Source organism: Protomyctophum bolini (genome assembly GCF_963924005.1).
Source record: "Protomyctophum bolini genome assembly, chromosome: 2".
Classification (NCBI taxonomy): domain Eukaryota; kingdom Metazoa; phylum Chordata; class Actinopteri; order Myctophiformes; family Myctophidae; genus Protomyctophum; species Protomyctophum bolini.
Genome location: NC_137863.1, coordinates 30,491,800 through 30,508,702, shown reverse-complemented (window position 1 = coordinate 30,508,702; position 16,903 = coordinate 30,491,800). Strand labels below are relative to the sequence as shown.

The window sequence follows — 16,903 nt, the reverse complement described above, 5'->3', positions numbered from 1 at the left end:
CGTAGGCCTACAGAAATGATGACTGAAGCAATATAAGACCCCCCCCCCCCCCCCCCCCCCTCGCTCTGGGTTGAACTGGCAGAAGATGTTGTCTGCATGCGCTGCAGCAGTAATGTATAGATCCCACCAAAAGAGGGCAGCAGACACTCAGTCATTTTACCATGTGGTTTTCTTGATACGGTAGCCTATACCTATACTTATCCTCCATAGAAATCTGTACCAGGGAGAACTGCCTGTTTCTCATTAAATTAAAGCTAGACCATAAATAATACAATCACTGTGGCTGAAGATTGAAAATAAACTGTCTTTATCCATCTGCATCACATCATGTTTTATTATTGTTTGTTTACCTTGCTTTCTCCGTTTCTTCTACACCTATAAGGATAGGCCTATATATTCTTCTATTTCTAATTTTCTACCATAAACACTGCACTATTCAAAATGAGGGTTCCCCCTTAATGCCTGTTCCAAGGTTTTACAAATGATATTTTTTTATACTTGCTATATATATGATTTTAAGTTTTATAGGCCTATTTAAAGAAATATAAGTAGCCTATCAACATTTTTCTTGGGTTTCTTGAATCAACCTTTTAAGAAATTCCGAGCCGTCAGGCCGGAGACTGTCATGCATCATGTATGTCATTTTGGCCGTTTTCTTTCCATGTGTATTTATTGTTTGAATAGCCTGTATCTTATATGCAAGCTAATTAACAGAAATAGGCAGTGCAGAAAATACTATAGCCTATGCCGCCCTTAACCCTTCATCTTAAAAAAAGACCTCATTTTTGTCGAAAAAAGCTTGGCTATTTCTCCGTTTTACTGCAAGCCAGTGATTCAGTTTCAGTATATCTGAATTATGGCCTAAATATATATTCATTTATAAAAGTGGGAGATAATAAAATGGTATAGGCGGACAGCGAACAGTTCCCCCCTCCTTTTAGATGTTTCTTTTTCTATTTCACATAGACTATAAATTAGCTGTAAACTCCTGTTTGTTCATTTCAGAACTGTTTAAATTGGTTTGCGGCAGATTAAAAGCTGTCTATCAAGCCAAGGTACGTTTATTTAAGGTAAATGCGACGTGGAAGCTGCTCTCTCAAACATATGGCACAGACACTTTGATGTGTTCATTAGTTTTAAGCTAAAGTATTTGGAGAGATCAGATAACCGTGAGCCAGGTTAGGCCTAAAAAGCTTCGTGGCTTTTTGAAAGCAGATTCTCGGTCAGCCTCGGGCACTGTTGTCTTCAAGGGTGGGATTACCTCACCTTCACATTTCTCAATGCTCCAGAAATCCCACGGGGAATATTTAACCCCTTTCTCTCGCGTCAATATGTTCACATCATGGCAATAAACATGCATTTATTGGAAAGTATATATTATGTCGAAAGTCCTGTAAATCTGACTAATAGATTGAGATGTGTGTTTATAGTTTATTTTATTAAATAAAACTGAACACAATTGGGCCTCATCCCAACTCATTAGCAGCATATCATTTGTCTCTTCTTTTTTTTGCCTAAATGAAAGTAGGACCATCTTATCGAACAGCCTACATTCATCAGATTTATGTCAACTGTCATATGCCTTAGAGCTAAGGAGAGCTATAAATTAAATAACACACACACACACACACACACACACACACACACACACACACACACACACACACACACACACACACACACACACACAACACACACACAAACGCACACGCAGCTTTGGGGGACCCCTCTGAATATAGGCGATCTACAAACTCACAGTGATCTTGCAGATCATCGGCCTATTTGTTTTACCATCTCAGCAGACAGACAGATACAAGCAGCACAAAAAAGGATCCTCCGGTTCAGGTGTGTGTGTTCCACGGGAGTGCGCATGCGCGGGCACGCGCGCACACCACCACCAGGTGAAGTCAGTGAGCATCTAGCCTGAGTGAAGCGCTCAGTGATTCCAGTCACTCCGTTAGTGTCCTCTGGCTCCGCTGTTCCGCACTGGGATTATACCGTCTGTCTGTCTGCAGTATAGCTGCGGAGGATCGAGCCTTTTACACAACAAATAATGTCTTTAATGGAGAGGATAGACTGGAGGGTGAGTTCATTGCTTTACATTTAACATTATTTTAGTTATTGTTGTCCGCATTCATGCCTATTTGTGACTTTTTTGTGGGGGTATAATATGGCTTGCTCTAGTTGCTCACCTGTTTCTCTTGTCTCTCCACGTCGGCTATATAGTAGGCCAAAAAGCCATATAAAGAATATAATACGACACTTTAGAGTTTAATGGCAGCAGTATTAATTGCTGTATACCTGTCATTTAAATCGTTTTTTTAATCAGGGTATTTCTTAAAATTAGGTGGTAATGGTTCACAGTCAGTGCGTGTCTGGAATACTGTAATATAAGTAGCCTAGTGTAACATTTGTATAAACATAATTTCGATTAATGTGGTTTTAAAATGCAGTAGCCTTGTTCCAAGACACACTGCACTTGCACCTCACACATGCATCACATCAACTATTGTGATAATTGAGGGGTGGTTGTTTTTTTTAATTCAAACCTCAGCAGCAGCAGTTCAATCAATTCCATCTCGGGAATGAATTGCCATTGAGCTGACAAGCTGGTTCAAATCATCGGCGTCCGACCGAGCGTGTCTAACGTCGTTTAAGTCTCCTCCGATTCTTTCTTAATTCCTTTCTAATATAAAGATCATGTAATCAGTGAACATTCGTTTCTGCTTCACGTCACAATAATAATATACAAGCCAAGAACGAAGACGCATCAGGCACTGGCAGGCAGAGTTAATCCACGGTCGCTGCTTCGGGTCCGCTGGTTCCCATGGTGGACATGGACAGACGCAACAGGCTATTGGCCCTAAATAAATAAAATAAATGTCTGACCACAATTATTCTGCAAAGAATTATTATGTGACAAATAATTATAATCAGTCTTAATTAAATATGCTATATAATGAACAATGTGCATGATGCGATTAAAACAACAGGGCAATGTGATTAATAACTGCATGCATGTGCTAATCTTCTGTATGAAGGAAAATAAACGTGTGTAATATATATATATATATATATATATATATTACACACGTGTGTGTGTGTGTGTGTGTGTGTGTGTGTGTGTGTGTGTGTGTCAAGTTATAAAAACTCCTGGGAGCTATAATAAAAAAACACAAGACAATTAAGACTAACTAAAAATGCATGCTAGTTGGAAGCTTTTGTTATATATTTAAAAAGCAACAACAACAAACACGACAACTGACAATAGCTAAGCCTAAGTCTCTTTTTTAACAAAACATAAATAAATGAATTCCACTGTCAGTCCCAGTAGTGGGGTCTATATACATACATATATACATAGTATACATATACATATCAATGCTTCAAAGCAGACTTGTTGTTTTGGACATGCATGGCGAAGCGAAGGGCAGCTCCACCAAAGATGTTAATGAAGGTGTAAGAAAGAGATGCGTGTTGTTGTTGGGATCCCTCATTCATTTCATTGAAGCTTCAGTGGTTCTTCCTGAAAGGAAAGAAGCCCTCGGGTTTATTTATTTCTTGGAATTTGGCGTCAACGAAACCATGGCACTTAAATCTGGAGACCCAGCATGTGTTGTGTTGGGTTCATTTGAATACAAGTCTAAAAACAAACTATTATCGTTTCTGAGTGATTGCACAGCAGTGGATGCATAATATTATAATAATATTGCTACTTTTGATGCAATTTCCATTCGCTGTTGGCAAAGGTAGCTATTAGAGCAGGTAACAATAGAATACATTTTTCATTTATAAGCTAATGGCTGTAGCAAATAGGCCTATTAATTCTAACACCTTTACTAATATTAGAAAATAGCCTACACTAAATGGGTATACTAAATTATTATTATGATTTAAGTATGCTACTTGCATTAGGCCTAATGCTAGTCTATTCATTCACATTTACATGCATTTACATATGTTAATAGCTAACTATACCTATACAGTCCTATAGGACATTTTAGAATAAAAACAATGGTTTGGTTTGATATTAATAGCATACATCCCAGAGGTTACACATAATCAACACAACTATGTCGTTATTTCATAGGCTGATTATTATTAGGCTATTATAATAATAATAATAATAATAATAATAATAATAATAATTATTATTATTATTAAGCATTGCATCATGAGACGATTTCTGCCTGGGAAAAAGTATAGCGATCAAGAAGACGGACAGAAATATAATTGGACTCTCTCTACTCCACCGATAACCAATCAGCGAAGTTTTCTTTCATATTCGGTGACATCATCATGACAGCAGCAACGCCCACCAAAATATAGTAGAGAGAGACCTCATGCCTGCACCATGCAAGGTTCAGCAAGTCCACGGTGTGTGCGTGCGTGCGTGTGTGTGCGTGTGACACTGTGTGTGCGGCAGTGTGGGTGCCAGCCATCCAGCCAGCCAGGACTGAACATCACTGCTTTGTCCATGAGAGGGAGACGAGTTTCTTCACATGCAACTCTGCAGCTTCACAACAGAACAGAAGTACACCCCAAAAGCATCGGGCGGAGAGAGAGAGAGAGAGAGAGAGGGAATATTTCTTGACAACTCTCCCATCGTAGTTTTAGTTGGTGCGGTAGTTTAGTTGGTGCGGTAGTTTTTAATGCATGCAGCCGTCCCCCCCCCCCCCCCCAAAAAAGTTTGACTTCGACCAAATTTGCTCCGCTCGCTTGAAGAAAACAATTCATGATTTCTACTGTGAAGAAACCGTTCGGTTCATCATCATCATACCTGGAATAATTATCGTCTTTTTTGTTTGACGACAAGCGCGTTGTTGTTGATTTTTTTTGAAGAGATTTTGTTCTCTTGTCTGTCAGAAGAAGCGATGTTGTGGAAACTAGCAGACAACGTCAAGTACGAGGATGACTGTGAGGTGAGTGAGTTCCGGCCGATCGATCGGATCGCCGGCCACACCATGGCACGGAAAATAGAAAAAGGGGTCTGGGGGGTGAAATGAATGACAAACAAGTTACAAGCTACAGCAGCTCATGCATTCCTTATTTTATTATCCCCCCCCTATTTCTATTTAACAAATGAGGAATTGGAATCACAGAGTGCACTGCATGGCACAACATGTGAGCACGTTTAGCGAGTGAAACTATAACTAAACGTTTGTTTAAAATAATAATAATAAGAGAGAGAGAGAGAGAGAGAGAGAGAGAGAGAGAGAGAGAGAGAGAGAGAGAGAGAGATGTAATTAAACTGAAGTAGGCGACAGAGAAACGCCAGCCAATGCCCTGTGCGCGCATTTCCAGTTTCCTCATGTGAAAAAAATATCCACACAACCACACAAAATTATAAAAATAAAAACTATAATAACATTGTAATAATAAATTAATAATGATCATAAATAATACTATGTAATGCAATATATTGTGTTTATTGTACGTGGCTAATAGTTCTACTACTAAAGTTTGTTGGATGGCCTAGTGACCATAAAACTTTTTTAATTAGTAATAAAATGGGAACGCGTTTCTTAGCCGAGATCAATGCCAGAAATAAAATATGCGTAGGCTACAAAACTTTTTAATATATATTATTTATTCATATATATTTTTCCCCTCACTGAGACGTCACCTTTGCTGCTGCTTTACTCACATCTTGTACTGTAATAAATGACATGTCCGCCATTTTATTATCACCTTCATCAGCACCTGGCCTGTAGTATTTATTTTCTTCCCCACCCTCCACCCGTCCCCCAGGAAAGGCACGACGGCAGCAGCAACGGGAACCCCAGGCTGCCTCACCTCCCGGCGGTCAGCCAGCACCTCTATAGCCCGTCTCCCTCTCTGTCACACTCGGTCAACTCGGACTTCCAGCCGCCGTACTTCCCTCCGCCCTACCAGCCCATCTCGTACCCGCAGTCCGGCGACCCGTACTCGCACCTCGGCGACCCATTTAACATCAACTCACTGCACCAGCAGTCGCAGTCCTCCAACCAGCAGCAGTCGTGGCCCGGCCGGCAGGGCCAGGAGGGACTCGTCGGGGTCGGGGCTCACGGGGGCAGGAGCGGCCTGGCGAGTCAGATCCTGGGCCTGGACGGAGGCTCCTCCTCGGGGGTGAGGAGAGAGGGCTTCCGCCGGCCGGAGCTGCTGCCTCCTCCTCACGTTCACAACATGGACTCGTCTAGCATCGGCGATGGGAATATGGGAATGCACGACATGACAGGCCACGGATTAGACGACGTCCAAGTGAGTCCAATGCTCTGGTGTTGGTTTGTTTATTTAGGCCTATATATATATAGTTTTTTGTGAACTCTAAAGTTGGTATCACTTTTTATTTCCCCCCTTTTTATTTTTATGTGTAGGACTACCCCCCCCCCCCTCAAAGAAAAACAAAACAAAAAAACGAATAATAATACAAATAAATGTAAGCATGCATTCATAGCCAATGTATTGTACACCATGGCTAATGTCTTCATTTTCATTTTTTATCAGCACGTAGATGACCACAGTATTATAATGGCAGACCAGACAGTCATAAAAAAAGGTGAGTTATATTTTATATATGAGGTTAATGTAGGTTATAACAAAAAAGGGGGTGGTGGGGACTCGGGAGTCAGGAGTTGAAATGAAGGCTTATATGTATTAGGTTTTTCTTTGTCCATTAAGTATTAAACAAGGATGCAATCATAACTGGAAGGGATTGGAAATTTACTGTAAAGGACCATACTTTCCACTACCCGTATTTGGAAAAGCAAAAAAAACATTTGTACAGTGGCATGTCAGGGCATTCAATCAGAGAACACACAGCAAAAAGGAGGAGTGTTGTATTTGTACTTTGCATACAGCACTAATCCTCGTTGCCATCTGATGCACTTAACTAAGCTCGCTGTGATCCGTAGTCTATTCTAGTGTTGAACGTGTTTGAATGGATGCCCAGTGGGAAGAAAAGATCCGTTTCAAAAAATGGCAGTGTAGCTGACAAGACATGGAAGTTGAGCAATAGGGCTAACAACCCCTGTGTTGAGAAGAGAAAGCTCTGGTTTATGTTTAAGTTGATTAAGCCCGGCACTCTTTTCAGCTGAAGTTAACAGCAATGTCTGTGAGTTGATCTTGAAGCTGCAGCCCAGACGCTTGCAGAACCAGCTTTTTTGCTGGGGTGTGGCATATTAAGCCTTAGCTGCCTGTATGTGGAGGACAGTTCAGTCATTTGTTGGGACATGAATTGTTCAGAAAGAATAAACGAGGATTTAAGCTATGTGTTGCATGACCAAGAATATATAAAGTACTTTAATGTTGCTGTCATCCTTAGACAACATTACTGTCTTACTCAGCTCTGTAAGCTTACAAAAAAACATATGTCAGTATAGCCTATATCAATATATATAAACATATATCCAATAGGGTCACTCTACCTCATATATCATTCACCGCAAATTATTATTGTCATTGTTATTGTTATATATTATTTTATTTCCATTATAATGCTAAAGAATTATAATAAATAATTTTGGTTTCTAATTGAATTAATATTCATCAGCAATATGGGTAATAAATGCAATGCGTTATCTGCTTGAAAGAAAGGGAAAGTAAGGCGCAAATTAATATTATGCAGCATTATTCAGTCAGTGACAGTTTGCATAGCACAATAAACAAACCAGTCCTTGTTGCGGAAATCTGTGATTGCTCACGGGCATGTATGCTGTAGGGAAACGAGTTAGCGTTTGTAAACAGCGGCGTGTCACTCCTCTTAGCCACATGTGCCTCAGACGTTAACTATTTTCCTGTCCTTATAGAAGAAAACTGTCAAGCATCGACAAAACATTTTAACAAATGGCAGGTCTACAAGCTCGCAACGCGGCGCAACGCGGCGCAATGCGACGCGTTGCGAGCTTGTAGACCGGCTATTTTTTCACTGTTTGACGCACACCAACGTACAGGGTGCATAAGTAGTTTAAAAGTAGTTTAAAACTCATGACATGTGTGATTTTATTTTGTCTCAGTATTAGGACTGCGAGGTGGCCGAAACCTTGATCGCTTACAGAGGACTTGTTATCAGGGGGGCATTCTTGCGGGTGAGGATGAAGAGAGTTACAGTTACAGTACGTCGTTTCGTTGTGTAGTTTGTGCTGTATTTGTTTTGTCCGGTGAGACTGCTGTCCAGTGCATTGTGTGGGGCTGGAGGTTTTGAACGTTGACCCTATCTTACCCACTGGGCTTTGGCCCAGGGGACCACCAGTGGTCCTTGAGGGGGTTCCATGTGGTCCCCCAGCTAAATGATGGAGAGTTGGTAACTAAATGGACCCTTATTAGATCTCTAATAACTTTTGAGAGCGTAAAATGAAACATAATTTCATAATTTTACCCTCTCGAAAGTAAAATTTCTTGTTAAACATCTGTATTGTTTAATTTACAAGAAGTCTGCACAATTAGAGAATGTAGAAGACTACTTGTTATTTTGATCAACGTTTGCCCGTTATCTCTCCTATACCACATCAATACAATAAATCGTACGCAGTGACAACTACATTTGGGTTTGAGAAGCTAAAAATCAAATGGTGGTCCGACGTGGCTCAAATGCTGAATAAATAATGGCCTTGATGTGGAAAAAGGATGAGAACCACTGCTCTAAACCCAGGTTGTCCATTGAAACGCAGGGAGGGACGTGGTGGCATGGACTGGCTAGATGCTGTGTGCATCATCATGAGACACCCAGGGCGTATAGCAGGGGTGGGCAACTTTGACCATGGAGAGGGTCATTATATTTGTCATTCCAGAGGAGCCACATTGCATGCATGTCGTAGCGAAAATAGCCGATCTACAAGCTCAAAAAGCTGCGATGCGATGCGTTTTGAACTTGTAGATCGGCTATTTTTGCTATATATTGAATTGAAATCCTGAATAATTTTCTGAGGCTGAGGGCCACATTAGGTGAAGGTGGGGGCCGCATGTGGCCCGCGGGCCGCCAGTTGCCCATGAATGGCATATAGTATCGCACAGCAGCATGATGTGTGGACGAGGATCTGTCTGTGTGTGTTTAGATGTTTTCTGTGGAGGGTGTGTGAGGAATGAGGGACTTTTCTGCTGTTTAAACCTCAGCGAAACCTATGTTGGGAAAACCATGACATTTCGCAAGCCTCGCAAGTTCTATTGTTCTCCGTCCGGAGCATACTATACATTTGCACCCAGTGTACTGTAAGTAAAGGACATAGTTTGACTCTTAACTGTGACTCAGGCTTTGAGTTCATAGCACTCCCAAAACCCACGTATACAAACAACAACAACACTGTGGAGGTTGAGGGTTCACATAATGTAGGAGCAAATTAACATTCACATGATAAAGTAAAAATTATCCTCCTCTTTGGCCTGACATGTTCATGAGATTGTAGTTTTGAAAATCGTGAAAATGTGGCACACATCTTTGAATATATATTCTTTCACAGTGAACGTTTCTAACTTGAATATTTGCTTCTGGGGGGTCCCTGGAACAACATATTTCCAGATGGGGGTCCACGGCCAAATACAGATACTTTTGTGGGTCCTTGACATGAAAAAAAAGTCAGATACGTTCTTTCAGAAAACCGGCAGGATTTGGAAGACATTGTGTAGAATCTGGTCTCAGGTCTTAATGGGTTTATTAAGCTCGCTCACGTTCTCTCCACCTCTCCTCTCCATGCAGGTCCCGTCACTCTTCCCAAAGGCCACGGCCTGGGCCTTCCCTTCCAGAAGGAGTCTTTGCTGGGCATGGTGTCCAACCCCACGGAGGTGTTCTGCTCCGTGCCCGGTCGCCTGTCCCTGCTCAGCTCCACCTCCAAGTACAAGGTGACCGTGGCCGAGGTCCAGAGACGCCTGTCGCCCCCCGAGTGCCTCAACGCCTCGCTACTGGGAGGCGTTCTACGCAGGTGAGACCTCGAAGTGTTCTCAACAATGACATACGAAATGGACTGGTATTAGTCCCCACACAGAGAAATTCTGTAATTTCAGGAAGAAATCAAAGAAAGAAATCTGAGAAGTTCCATAAATCCGAAAACAAATGTTAGTTTGGGTCCCGGGCAAACGTCTAATTCTCTTTTGGGTCACAGGCTTAAAAAGTTTGGGGACCACTGCGCTAATGTATCGGAGCCCTGTATTCCATCTTCATTAATGGCCGCCTGTAGTCTATTAACCAATTAACGAACCATAGGCATGCAAGATGAGAAGCAAATGTTCACTGATCCGGTGCAATGCTGCCATTTCAGCATGTTTCAGATATTGTCAGAAATGTACTAAAAAGCATTTGTGGCAGTTTCTGATTATATAGTTTGGCCCACCAGTTATTAGATATTTTTGTGTGGTCTTCTAACTTGGCTTTATTGCCTCCTTTGGGGATACAGTAGGTTACATCAGAACACCTGGCAGTAATGTGAAAGATGGGTTGGTACTGAATGCAAAGGATTGTAGTGGTTTTATCGATTCTGTTCATGTTTGTGTGTGTGCGTGCGTGCACGCATGAGCGTGCACACTTACCGCTATGCTTATTAGAGTTGAGATTGGGGCTGCAGCAGGGTAGCTCTTATTGCAAGAGAGAAGATGACCTTATGGCACAATTTGGCACTATGTTAACACAGGCAGTCATACCCTGAAGAAGAGAATTTTTATGGCATAGTTGATAGCTATACGAGTTGTGCGTCCTCTTTTCTTTTATAACATAGCAGTCTCATCAGATACATCCTACAACCATGTGGACACTCACTGCGCCTGCTACAAGCCGTTGAAAACCCTTGTTTTCACCAGAAACGGCCCCCCTTCAATGTCGTTTCTGAGATACAGGGCTTTGAATGCAGGGCTTAGAATGGAAGTGGATGCGCGCGCATCTTCAAAATGGCCGCGGCCACTGTCCCACTTTGTGTTGTTGTATTAGCAAATAGTAGCTAACGATACGATCAGGATTAAAACATGGATTAAAGAATGTAAACCCTGGAACATGAGAGTCTCGTGTTTGGCGGGCTAGTGTACTAATTTAACCCTTCGTGTTCGCCGTTTCTGGTGTTAATTCTAGTTCACACACAAAACAGACATTTTAAGTAGGTCATATAGGCCACACAGCAATAGCGAATTTGTGCTATGTATGCGCTGTGTTTCCGTTTGTGCTGAAGCATCATTGGCGGCGGGTTTGGGTCAGGAGAGGTATCCGGGAGTCCGGGACCTGCTCGTGTTTGATTTATTTGTTTTTCAAAAGTGTATGATGAGCCCTCGTTCAGGGGTGACTGCGCTGGGTTCTCCTCTGACAGGCTATTTGAAAGCACTTAAAAACTCTTGAGTTTGGCTGAATGTGGAATGTAGTTAGGCAGTGGTTGAAAATGTGTAATGGAATGCGTCCGTTCTGTTCTGTCATGTGTCCCTCCTGAGTTTCAATGTAAATAGAAATGGACAGTAACGATACGTGTACATTGTTTACACACACACACACACACACACACACACACACACACACACACACACACACACACAGGGTTAAATTAACATCATTTTACAAAGATATGCTAAAATAATAGTATAATGTATTCCTCTTCCACAGAGCCAAGTCAAAGAATGGTGGCCGTTCCCTGAGAGAAAAGCTGGACAAGATTGGACTTAACCTGCCTGCGGGGAGACGGAAGGCAGCTAATGTCACTTTACTCACGGCACTAGTAGAAGGTATGAGCTGTCACTCAGTACTTTGCATATTTGCTTAGGATAATTTCGGTCACTGGGAATGCAGCTCAATTATGCAACATGTGCTGCAAAGTATTTCCCTGCTTAGCATGCATGCCTGTATACTACACCCAGGACGAAGAGGTTCGATCTGTCTATGATATTGTTTCATATAGTATGTTAAAGGTTTTATATGTTTATTACCATGTTTATTACATAACGTACGTAATATAGTGCAGTACAGGGCCATGTCAGACTCATTATTTGTATATTATATATTTAGTCTGTCAGTAGCAGCTATCCTGTAGTGATTGTCTCAATTTTGACTGAAGTCAATGACTGAGCTATGTCTGTCATCTGTCTTTGGACCATCACAGCAGATATCAAGGAAGAGATTACTTCATTTTCTGCCTTGCTTTGTGACTTTATAGGTTAGCGGTTATTTGTGCAATATCTGAAAAGTCAACAGTACAGACCTACAAAAGGAAATACGCTTCTATGGATTGCTTTCCGACTAGTGTAGTGACATTATCGGTTGCACATCCACAACTAAAATACTGTATGCGATCTCAGTTGGATTTTTTTCTCCTTCAAATGGCCTGGGACTAGTAAAAATCGCCCATATTCTAAACCTTCCTTGTAAATGCCTCCATTGCTAAAACAGCCCCATCAGTCATACCTGGGCTAGACAATGACACATCGTCATGCTCGTGATATCACTTCAATCACGTCTACCTGCCCCAGGCTAAACCAGAATATATATATTTTTAAAAGAAAATCTCTCTCTCTCTCTCTCTCTCTCTCTCTCTCTCTCTCTCTCTGCAACTCTAATCTTTATAAATGGTCTGATGGTTCTGTGTAAGAAAAAAAGACCGGAGGCATGTGTTATTTAGAGACCTTCAAAGCTGAATTAAGGCTTGTTATCCTGGTGTAGCAGCTCGCCAAGAGCGCCGGCTGACCTTAAAGCTTGTGCTTCTGAATAGGCGTCCGCTCCGCATCCTCCAGTGATGTGCGTGTCTATCAATAAGCAGCGCCGCTATGTTGGCCGCCACGGGGCTCTCGCCACTTGCATTTCGACCACATAAATCCATTATGACCATGCAAGTCAAGTCGCCCTAAAGACAGGGAGGGATATATTCATCTCGCTAGCACCTCCTCCTCCTCCCCCGAGCAAGAACACGGAGCACAGCTGATCATTCTGCGCTATGCTCTCACTGCTCTGCCGCCTCATCATCAGCCTCCAAATGAGTTGCCGCTGTTAGCGGAATGAATGTCTGGCCAAATTGATGAGGTCTGTTGTCTGCCTGGGACACGGCACCATCCTAATCCTTTGTCCAGTGGGGCCCGGGGACATGCGGTGATGATGAATGTTAATGTTAATTACCTACATTTCGAATTTCTCTGCGGCGGAGAGAGTTTTTGGAGCACACGCTAATGATAAGGCTTTTATGGCCTTGAGATTAAGCGAGCCCCCAGTGTTGTTTCTCCTCAGTTTCTTCTTGGCATCACAAAACATTCTTGGCTTTTTTTTCTTCAGGGATTGAGTTTGTCTGTGATTAGTCTGTCGTTTTTTATTACAATATGTATATTTGATTTTTTTTCCAATAGGTGAAGCGGTTCACTTAGCAAGGGACTTTGGCTACGTGTGCGAGACCGAATTCCCGGCGAAAGCCATCGCCGAGTACCTGGGCAGGCCGCACGTGGAGCGCAACGAGGTCAACTCTCGCAAGAACATGCTCCTCGCCGCCAAGTAAGTGACAAAACTCATCCCTTGATGGTGGTATCTAATCTGCATAAGAGCCTCTAGCTATTTTCTCCCCCCCCCCTCCTAAAATCAAAACTTGGCAGTGCCTGCAAGCCAAGTTTTGATTCGAGTTGACAGATCAAGATATTTCACAAAGATTTTGTTCATTCACTGATTGTTTTAGCAACTTAACGATTTCCCTGTGATTTCTTTGGCTTATTAGCTACGGTTCAGAGAACTCGCTACTTGCTAAACTGAATGGAAATGTCATCATGCATGAGGATTTCATCTTCAGCTCTCAAGTAGCTTCGTCAGTTGAATCACTAGATGATAGAGGCTAGACTTCAACCTTCACATCTAGTACATGTTATAACACATCTAGTACATGGTATAACACATCTAGTACATGTTATAACACATCTAGTACATGTTATAACACATCTAGTACATGTTATAACACATCTAGTACATGTAACACATCTAGTACATGTTATAACACATCTAGTACATGTTATAACACATCTAGTACATGTTATAACACATCTAGTACATGTTATAACACATCTAGTACATGTTATAACACATCTAGTACATGTTATAACACATCTAGTACATGTTATAACATATCTAGTACATGTTATAATACATCTAGTACATGGTATAACACATCTAGTACATGTTATAACACATCTAGTACATGTTATAACACATCTAGTACATGTTATAACACATCTAGTACATGTTATAACACATCTAGTACATGTTATAACACATCTAGTACATGGTATAACACATCTAGTACATGGTATAACACATCTAGTACATGTTATAACACATCTAGTACATGGTATAACACATCTAGTACATGTTATAACACATCTAGTACATGTTATAACACATCTAGTACATGTTATAACACATCTAGTACATGTTATAACACATCTAGTACATGTTATAACACATCTAGTACATGTTATAACACATCTAGTACATGGTATAACATAACACATCTAGTACATGTTATAACACATCTAGTACATGTTATAACACATCTAGTACATGTTATAACACATCTAGTACATGTTATAACACATCTAGTACATGTTATAACACATCTAGTACATGTTATAACACATCTAGTACATGTTATAACACATCTAGTACATGTTATAACACATCTAGTACATGTTATAACACATCTAGTACATGTTATAACACATCTAGTACATGGTATAACACATCTAGTACATGGTATAACACATCTAGTACATGTTATAACACATCTAGTACATGTTATAACACATCTAGTACATGGTACTTTATAGTTCTACATTTCGATGCCAATACTTTTGCACTTTTACTCAAGTGCATTTTGAATTCCGGTGCCTTTTACGTTCAACAAAGTAGTTCCACATTGCAGTATTGATACTTTTACTTAAAGGTTTCATTCTCATGAAGTTTTATTTTTCGTTTTTCTTTTAGGTTTTCTGACCTCAATTATACCCCAAAAACCCTGAACTTTGACCATTCAGTGGATTTTCTGTGGTCTGGAATTTTCTCTGGGGTTTGGAAGCCTTTTTGAGCTGCAATGAAAACAGGCAAAACAGTGACATCTGCTGGCAAATCCCATTGACATATATGGGATTTGCAGGCTGTGATCACAAACAGCAGGAATATCACTTGTTTGAGCCAGAAAACCCCAGACCACAGAAAACCTACTGAATGTTAAAAGTTGAGATTATTTGGGTGCAATTGAACTCAGAACCCCCCCCCCCCCCCCAAAAAAAATTAAGAAAATTTACTAAAACCTTTTTTTATGTCACAATCCCTTTAGCAAAACATTTGCAAGTACTCTTTCCACCATTGACTATATTTCACATCTCTCTCCCCTTCAGGCAAATCTGCAAAGAGTTCACCGACATGCTCACTCAGGACCGCTCGCCCCTGGGAAACTCTCGACCGGCGCCCATCCTCGACCCCGGCATCCAGGGCTGCCTGACCCACTTCAGCCTCATCACGCACGGCTTCGGCTCGCCCGCCATCTGCGCCGCCATGACCTCGCTGCAGAACTACCTGAACGAGTCGCTCAAGCAGGTGGACAAGATGTACCTGAGCGGCGGCGACAGCCAAGGCTCGGCCTCGGACAACGGCAACAAATCCGCCGACAAAATGGAGAAGCACAGGAAATAATAATGAGACTTTTTCACAGAAGAGTGTTCATGGACTTCAGAGCCCCCTAGTCGCCCCCCGTCAATCTCTTTTACGACAGTCACCCACCCCAGCCAGCCCCCTGCCCCCTCCTTGTCTGTCGGCCTTTTGGACTATTTTCAAATTGCTATTCACTAGTTTTGGCATTTTGGTAACAATAAGACAAAAATGATTTCTGGGGACTTTCCAGTCAAATAGATGGGGTCACCATACGTCTGTGTCCACAGCCACCTACTTTGTTGAGGTGCCCGTTGGTGGTGTGACTGCCATGGGGTCCCGTTGGCGGTGTGACTGCCATGGGGTGCCGTTGGTGGTGTGACTGCCATGGGGTCCCGTTGGTGGTGTGACTGCCATGGGGTCCCGTTGGTGGTGTGACTGCCATGGGGTCCCGTTGGTGGTGTGACTGCCATGGGGTCCCGTTGGTGGTGTGACTGCCATGGGGTGCCGTTGGTGGTGTGACTGCCATGGGGTCCCATTGGTGGTGTGACTGCCATGGGGGTCCCGTTGGTGGTGTGACTGCCATGGGGTCCCGTTGGTGGTGTGACTGCCATGGGGTCCCGTTGGTGGTGTGACTGCCATGGGGGTCCCGTTGGTGGTGTGACTGCCATGGGGTGCCGTTGGCGGTGTGACTGCCATGGGGTCCCGTTGGTGGTGTGACTGCCATGGGGTCCCGTTGGTGGTGTGACTGCCATGGGGTCCCGTTGGTGGTGTGACTGCCATGGGGTCCCGTTGGTGGTGTGACTGCCATGGGGTCCCGTTGGCGGTGTGACTGCCATGGGGTCCCGTTGGTGGTGTGACTGCCATGGGGTGCCCGTTGGTGGTGTGACTGCCATGGGGTCCCGTTGGTGGTGTGACTGCCATGGGGTCCCGTTGGTGGTGTGACTGCCATGGGGTGCCGTTGGTGGTGTGACTGCCATGGGGTGCCCGTTGGCGGTGTGACTGCCATGGGGTCCCGTTGGCGGTGTGACTGCCATGGGGTGTTGCTATCCAACACATCTTATGGAACAAACAAACACATTATGGATCCCCCCATGCACTGATTACTTGCTATGAATGGAAGTGTATCTCCTACACATGCATTCCTGTGATCAGCACCTATGGTGCTGACCGGTCACAGCGAGAGCTTCATTCAGCAGGACTCTCTACAGCAGCACATCACACAGCGTCTGTGTAGAACGGTGTGTTGACGCCAGAACAGAACACAACAGAAAGCAGACTGTAATTTTTCTTCCTTCTTCCCAGAGGACATCATTTCAAGATGAGTTGCTGTGGCTGTGAATTCCTCTC

General features: G+C 42.7%; 1 protein-coding gene across 3 annotated transcripts; it reads left to right on the top strand.

Moving 5' to 3' along the window:
- Positions 1-4,535: 4,535 nt before the first annotated feature.
- On the top strand, positions 4,536-15,901 carry tfap2c (transcription factor AP-2 gamma (activating enhancer binding protein 2 gamma)). Of its 3 annotated transcripts, none has more exons than XM_080784266.1 (8): positions 4,536-4,922; positions 5,752-6,240; positions 6,487-6,538; positions 7,995-8,066; positions 9,671-9,893; positions 11,549-11,667; positions 13,273-13,414; positions 15,304-15,901. In XM_080784266.1, exons 1-8 carry the CDS (start codon positions 4,875-4,877, stop codon positions 15,596-15,598), a joined length of 1,440 nt encoding a protein of 479 aa, XP_080640392.1. In that variant the 5' UTR covers positions 4,536-4,874; the 3' UTR covers positions 15,599-15,901. The 3 variants fall into 3 exon arrangements, with proteins under 3 accessions (XP_080640392.1, XP_080640391.1, XP_080640393.1); XM_080784265.1 differs by having other exon boundaries at positions 7,995-8,093; XM_080784267.1 differs by lacking the exon at positions 7,995-8,066.
- The last annotated feature ends 1,002 nt before the right edge of the window (positions 15,902-16,903 follow it).

Coding starts and splice junctions, on each gene's coding strand:
- tfap2c (XM_080784265.1), top strand. CDS start 4,875: ATGTTGTGGAAACTAGCAGACAACGTCAAGTACGAGGATGACTGTGAG. Junction 4,923..5,751: donor AGTACGAGGATGACTGTGAG/GTGAGTGAGTTC, acceptor CCCGTCCCCCAG/GAAAGGCACGACGGCAGCAG. Junction 6,539..7,994: donor CCAGACAGTCATAAAAAAAG/GTGAGTTATATT, acceptor ATTTTGTCTCAG/TATTAGGACTGCGAGGTGGC.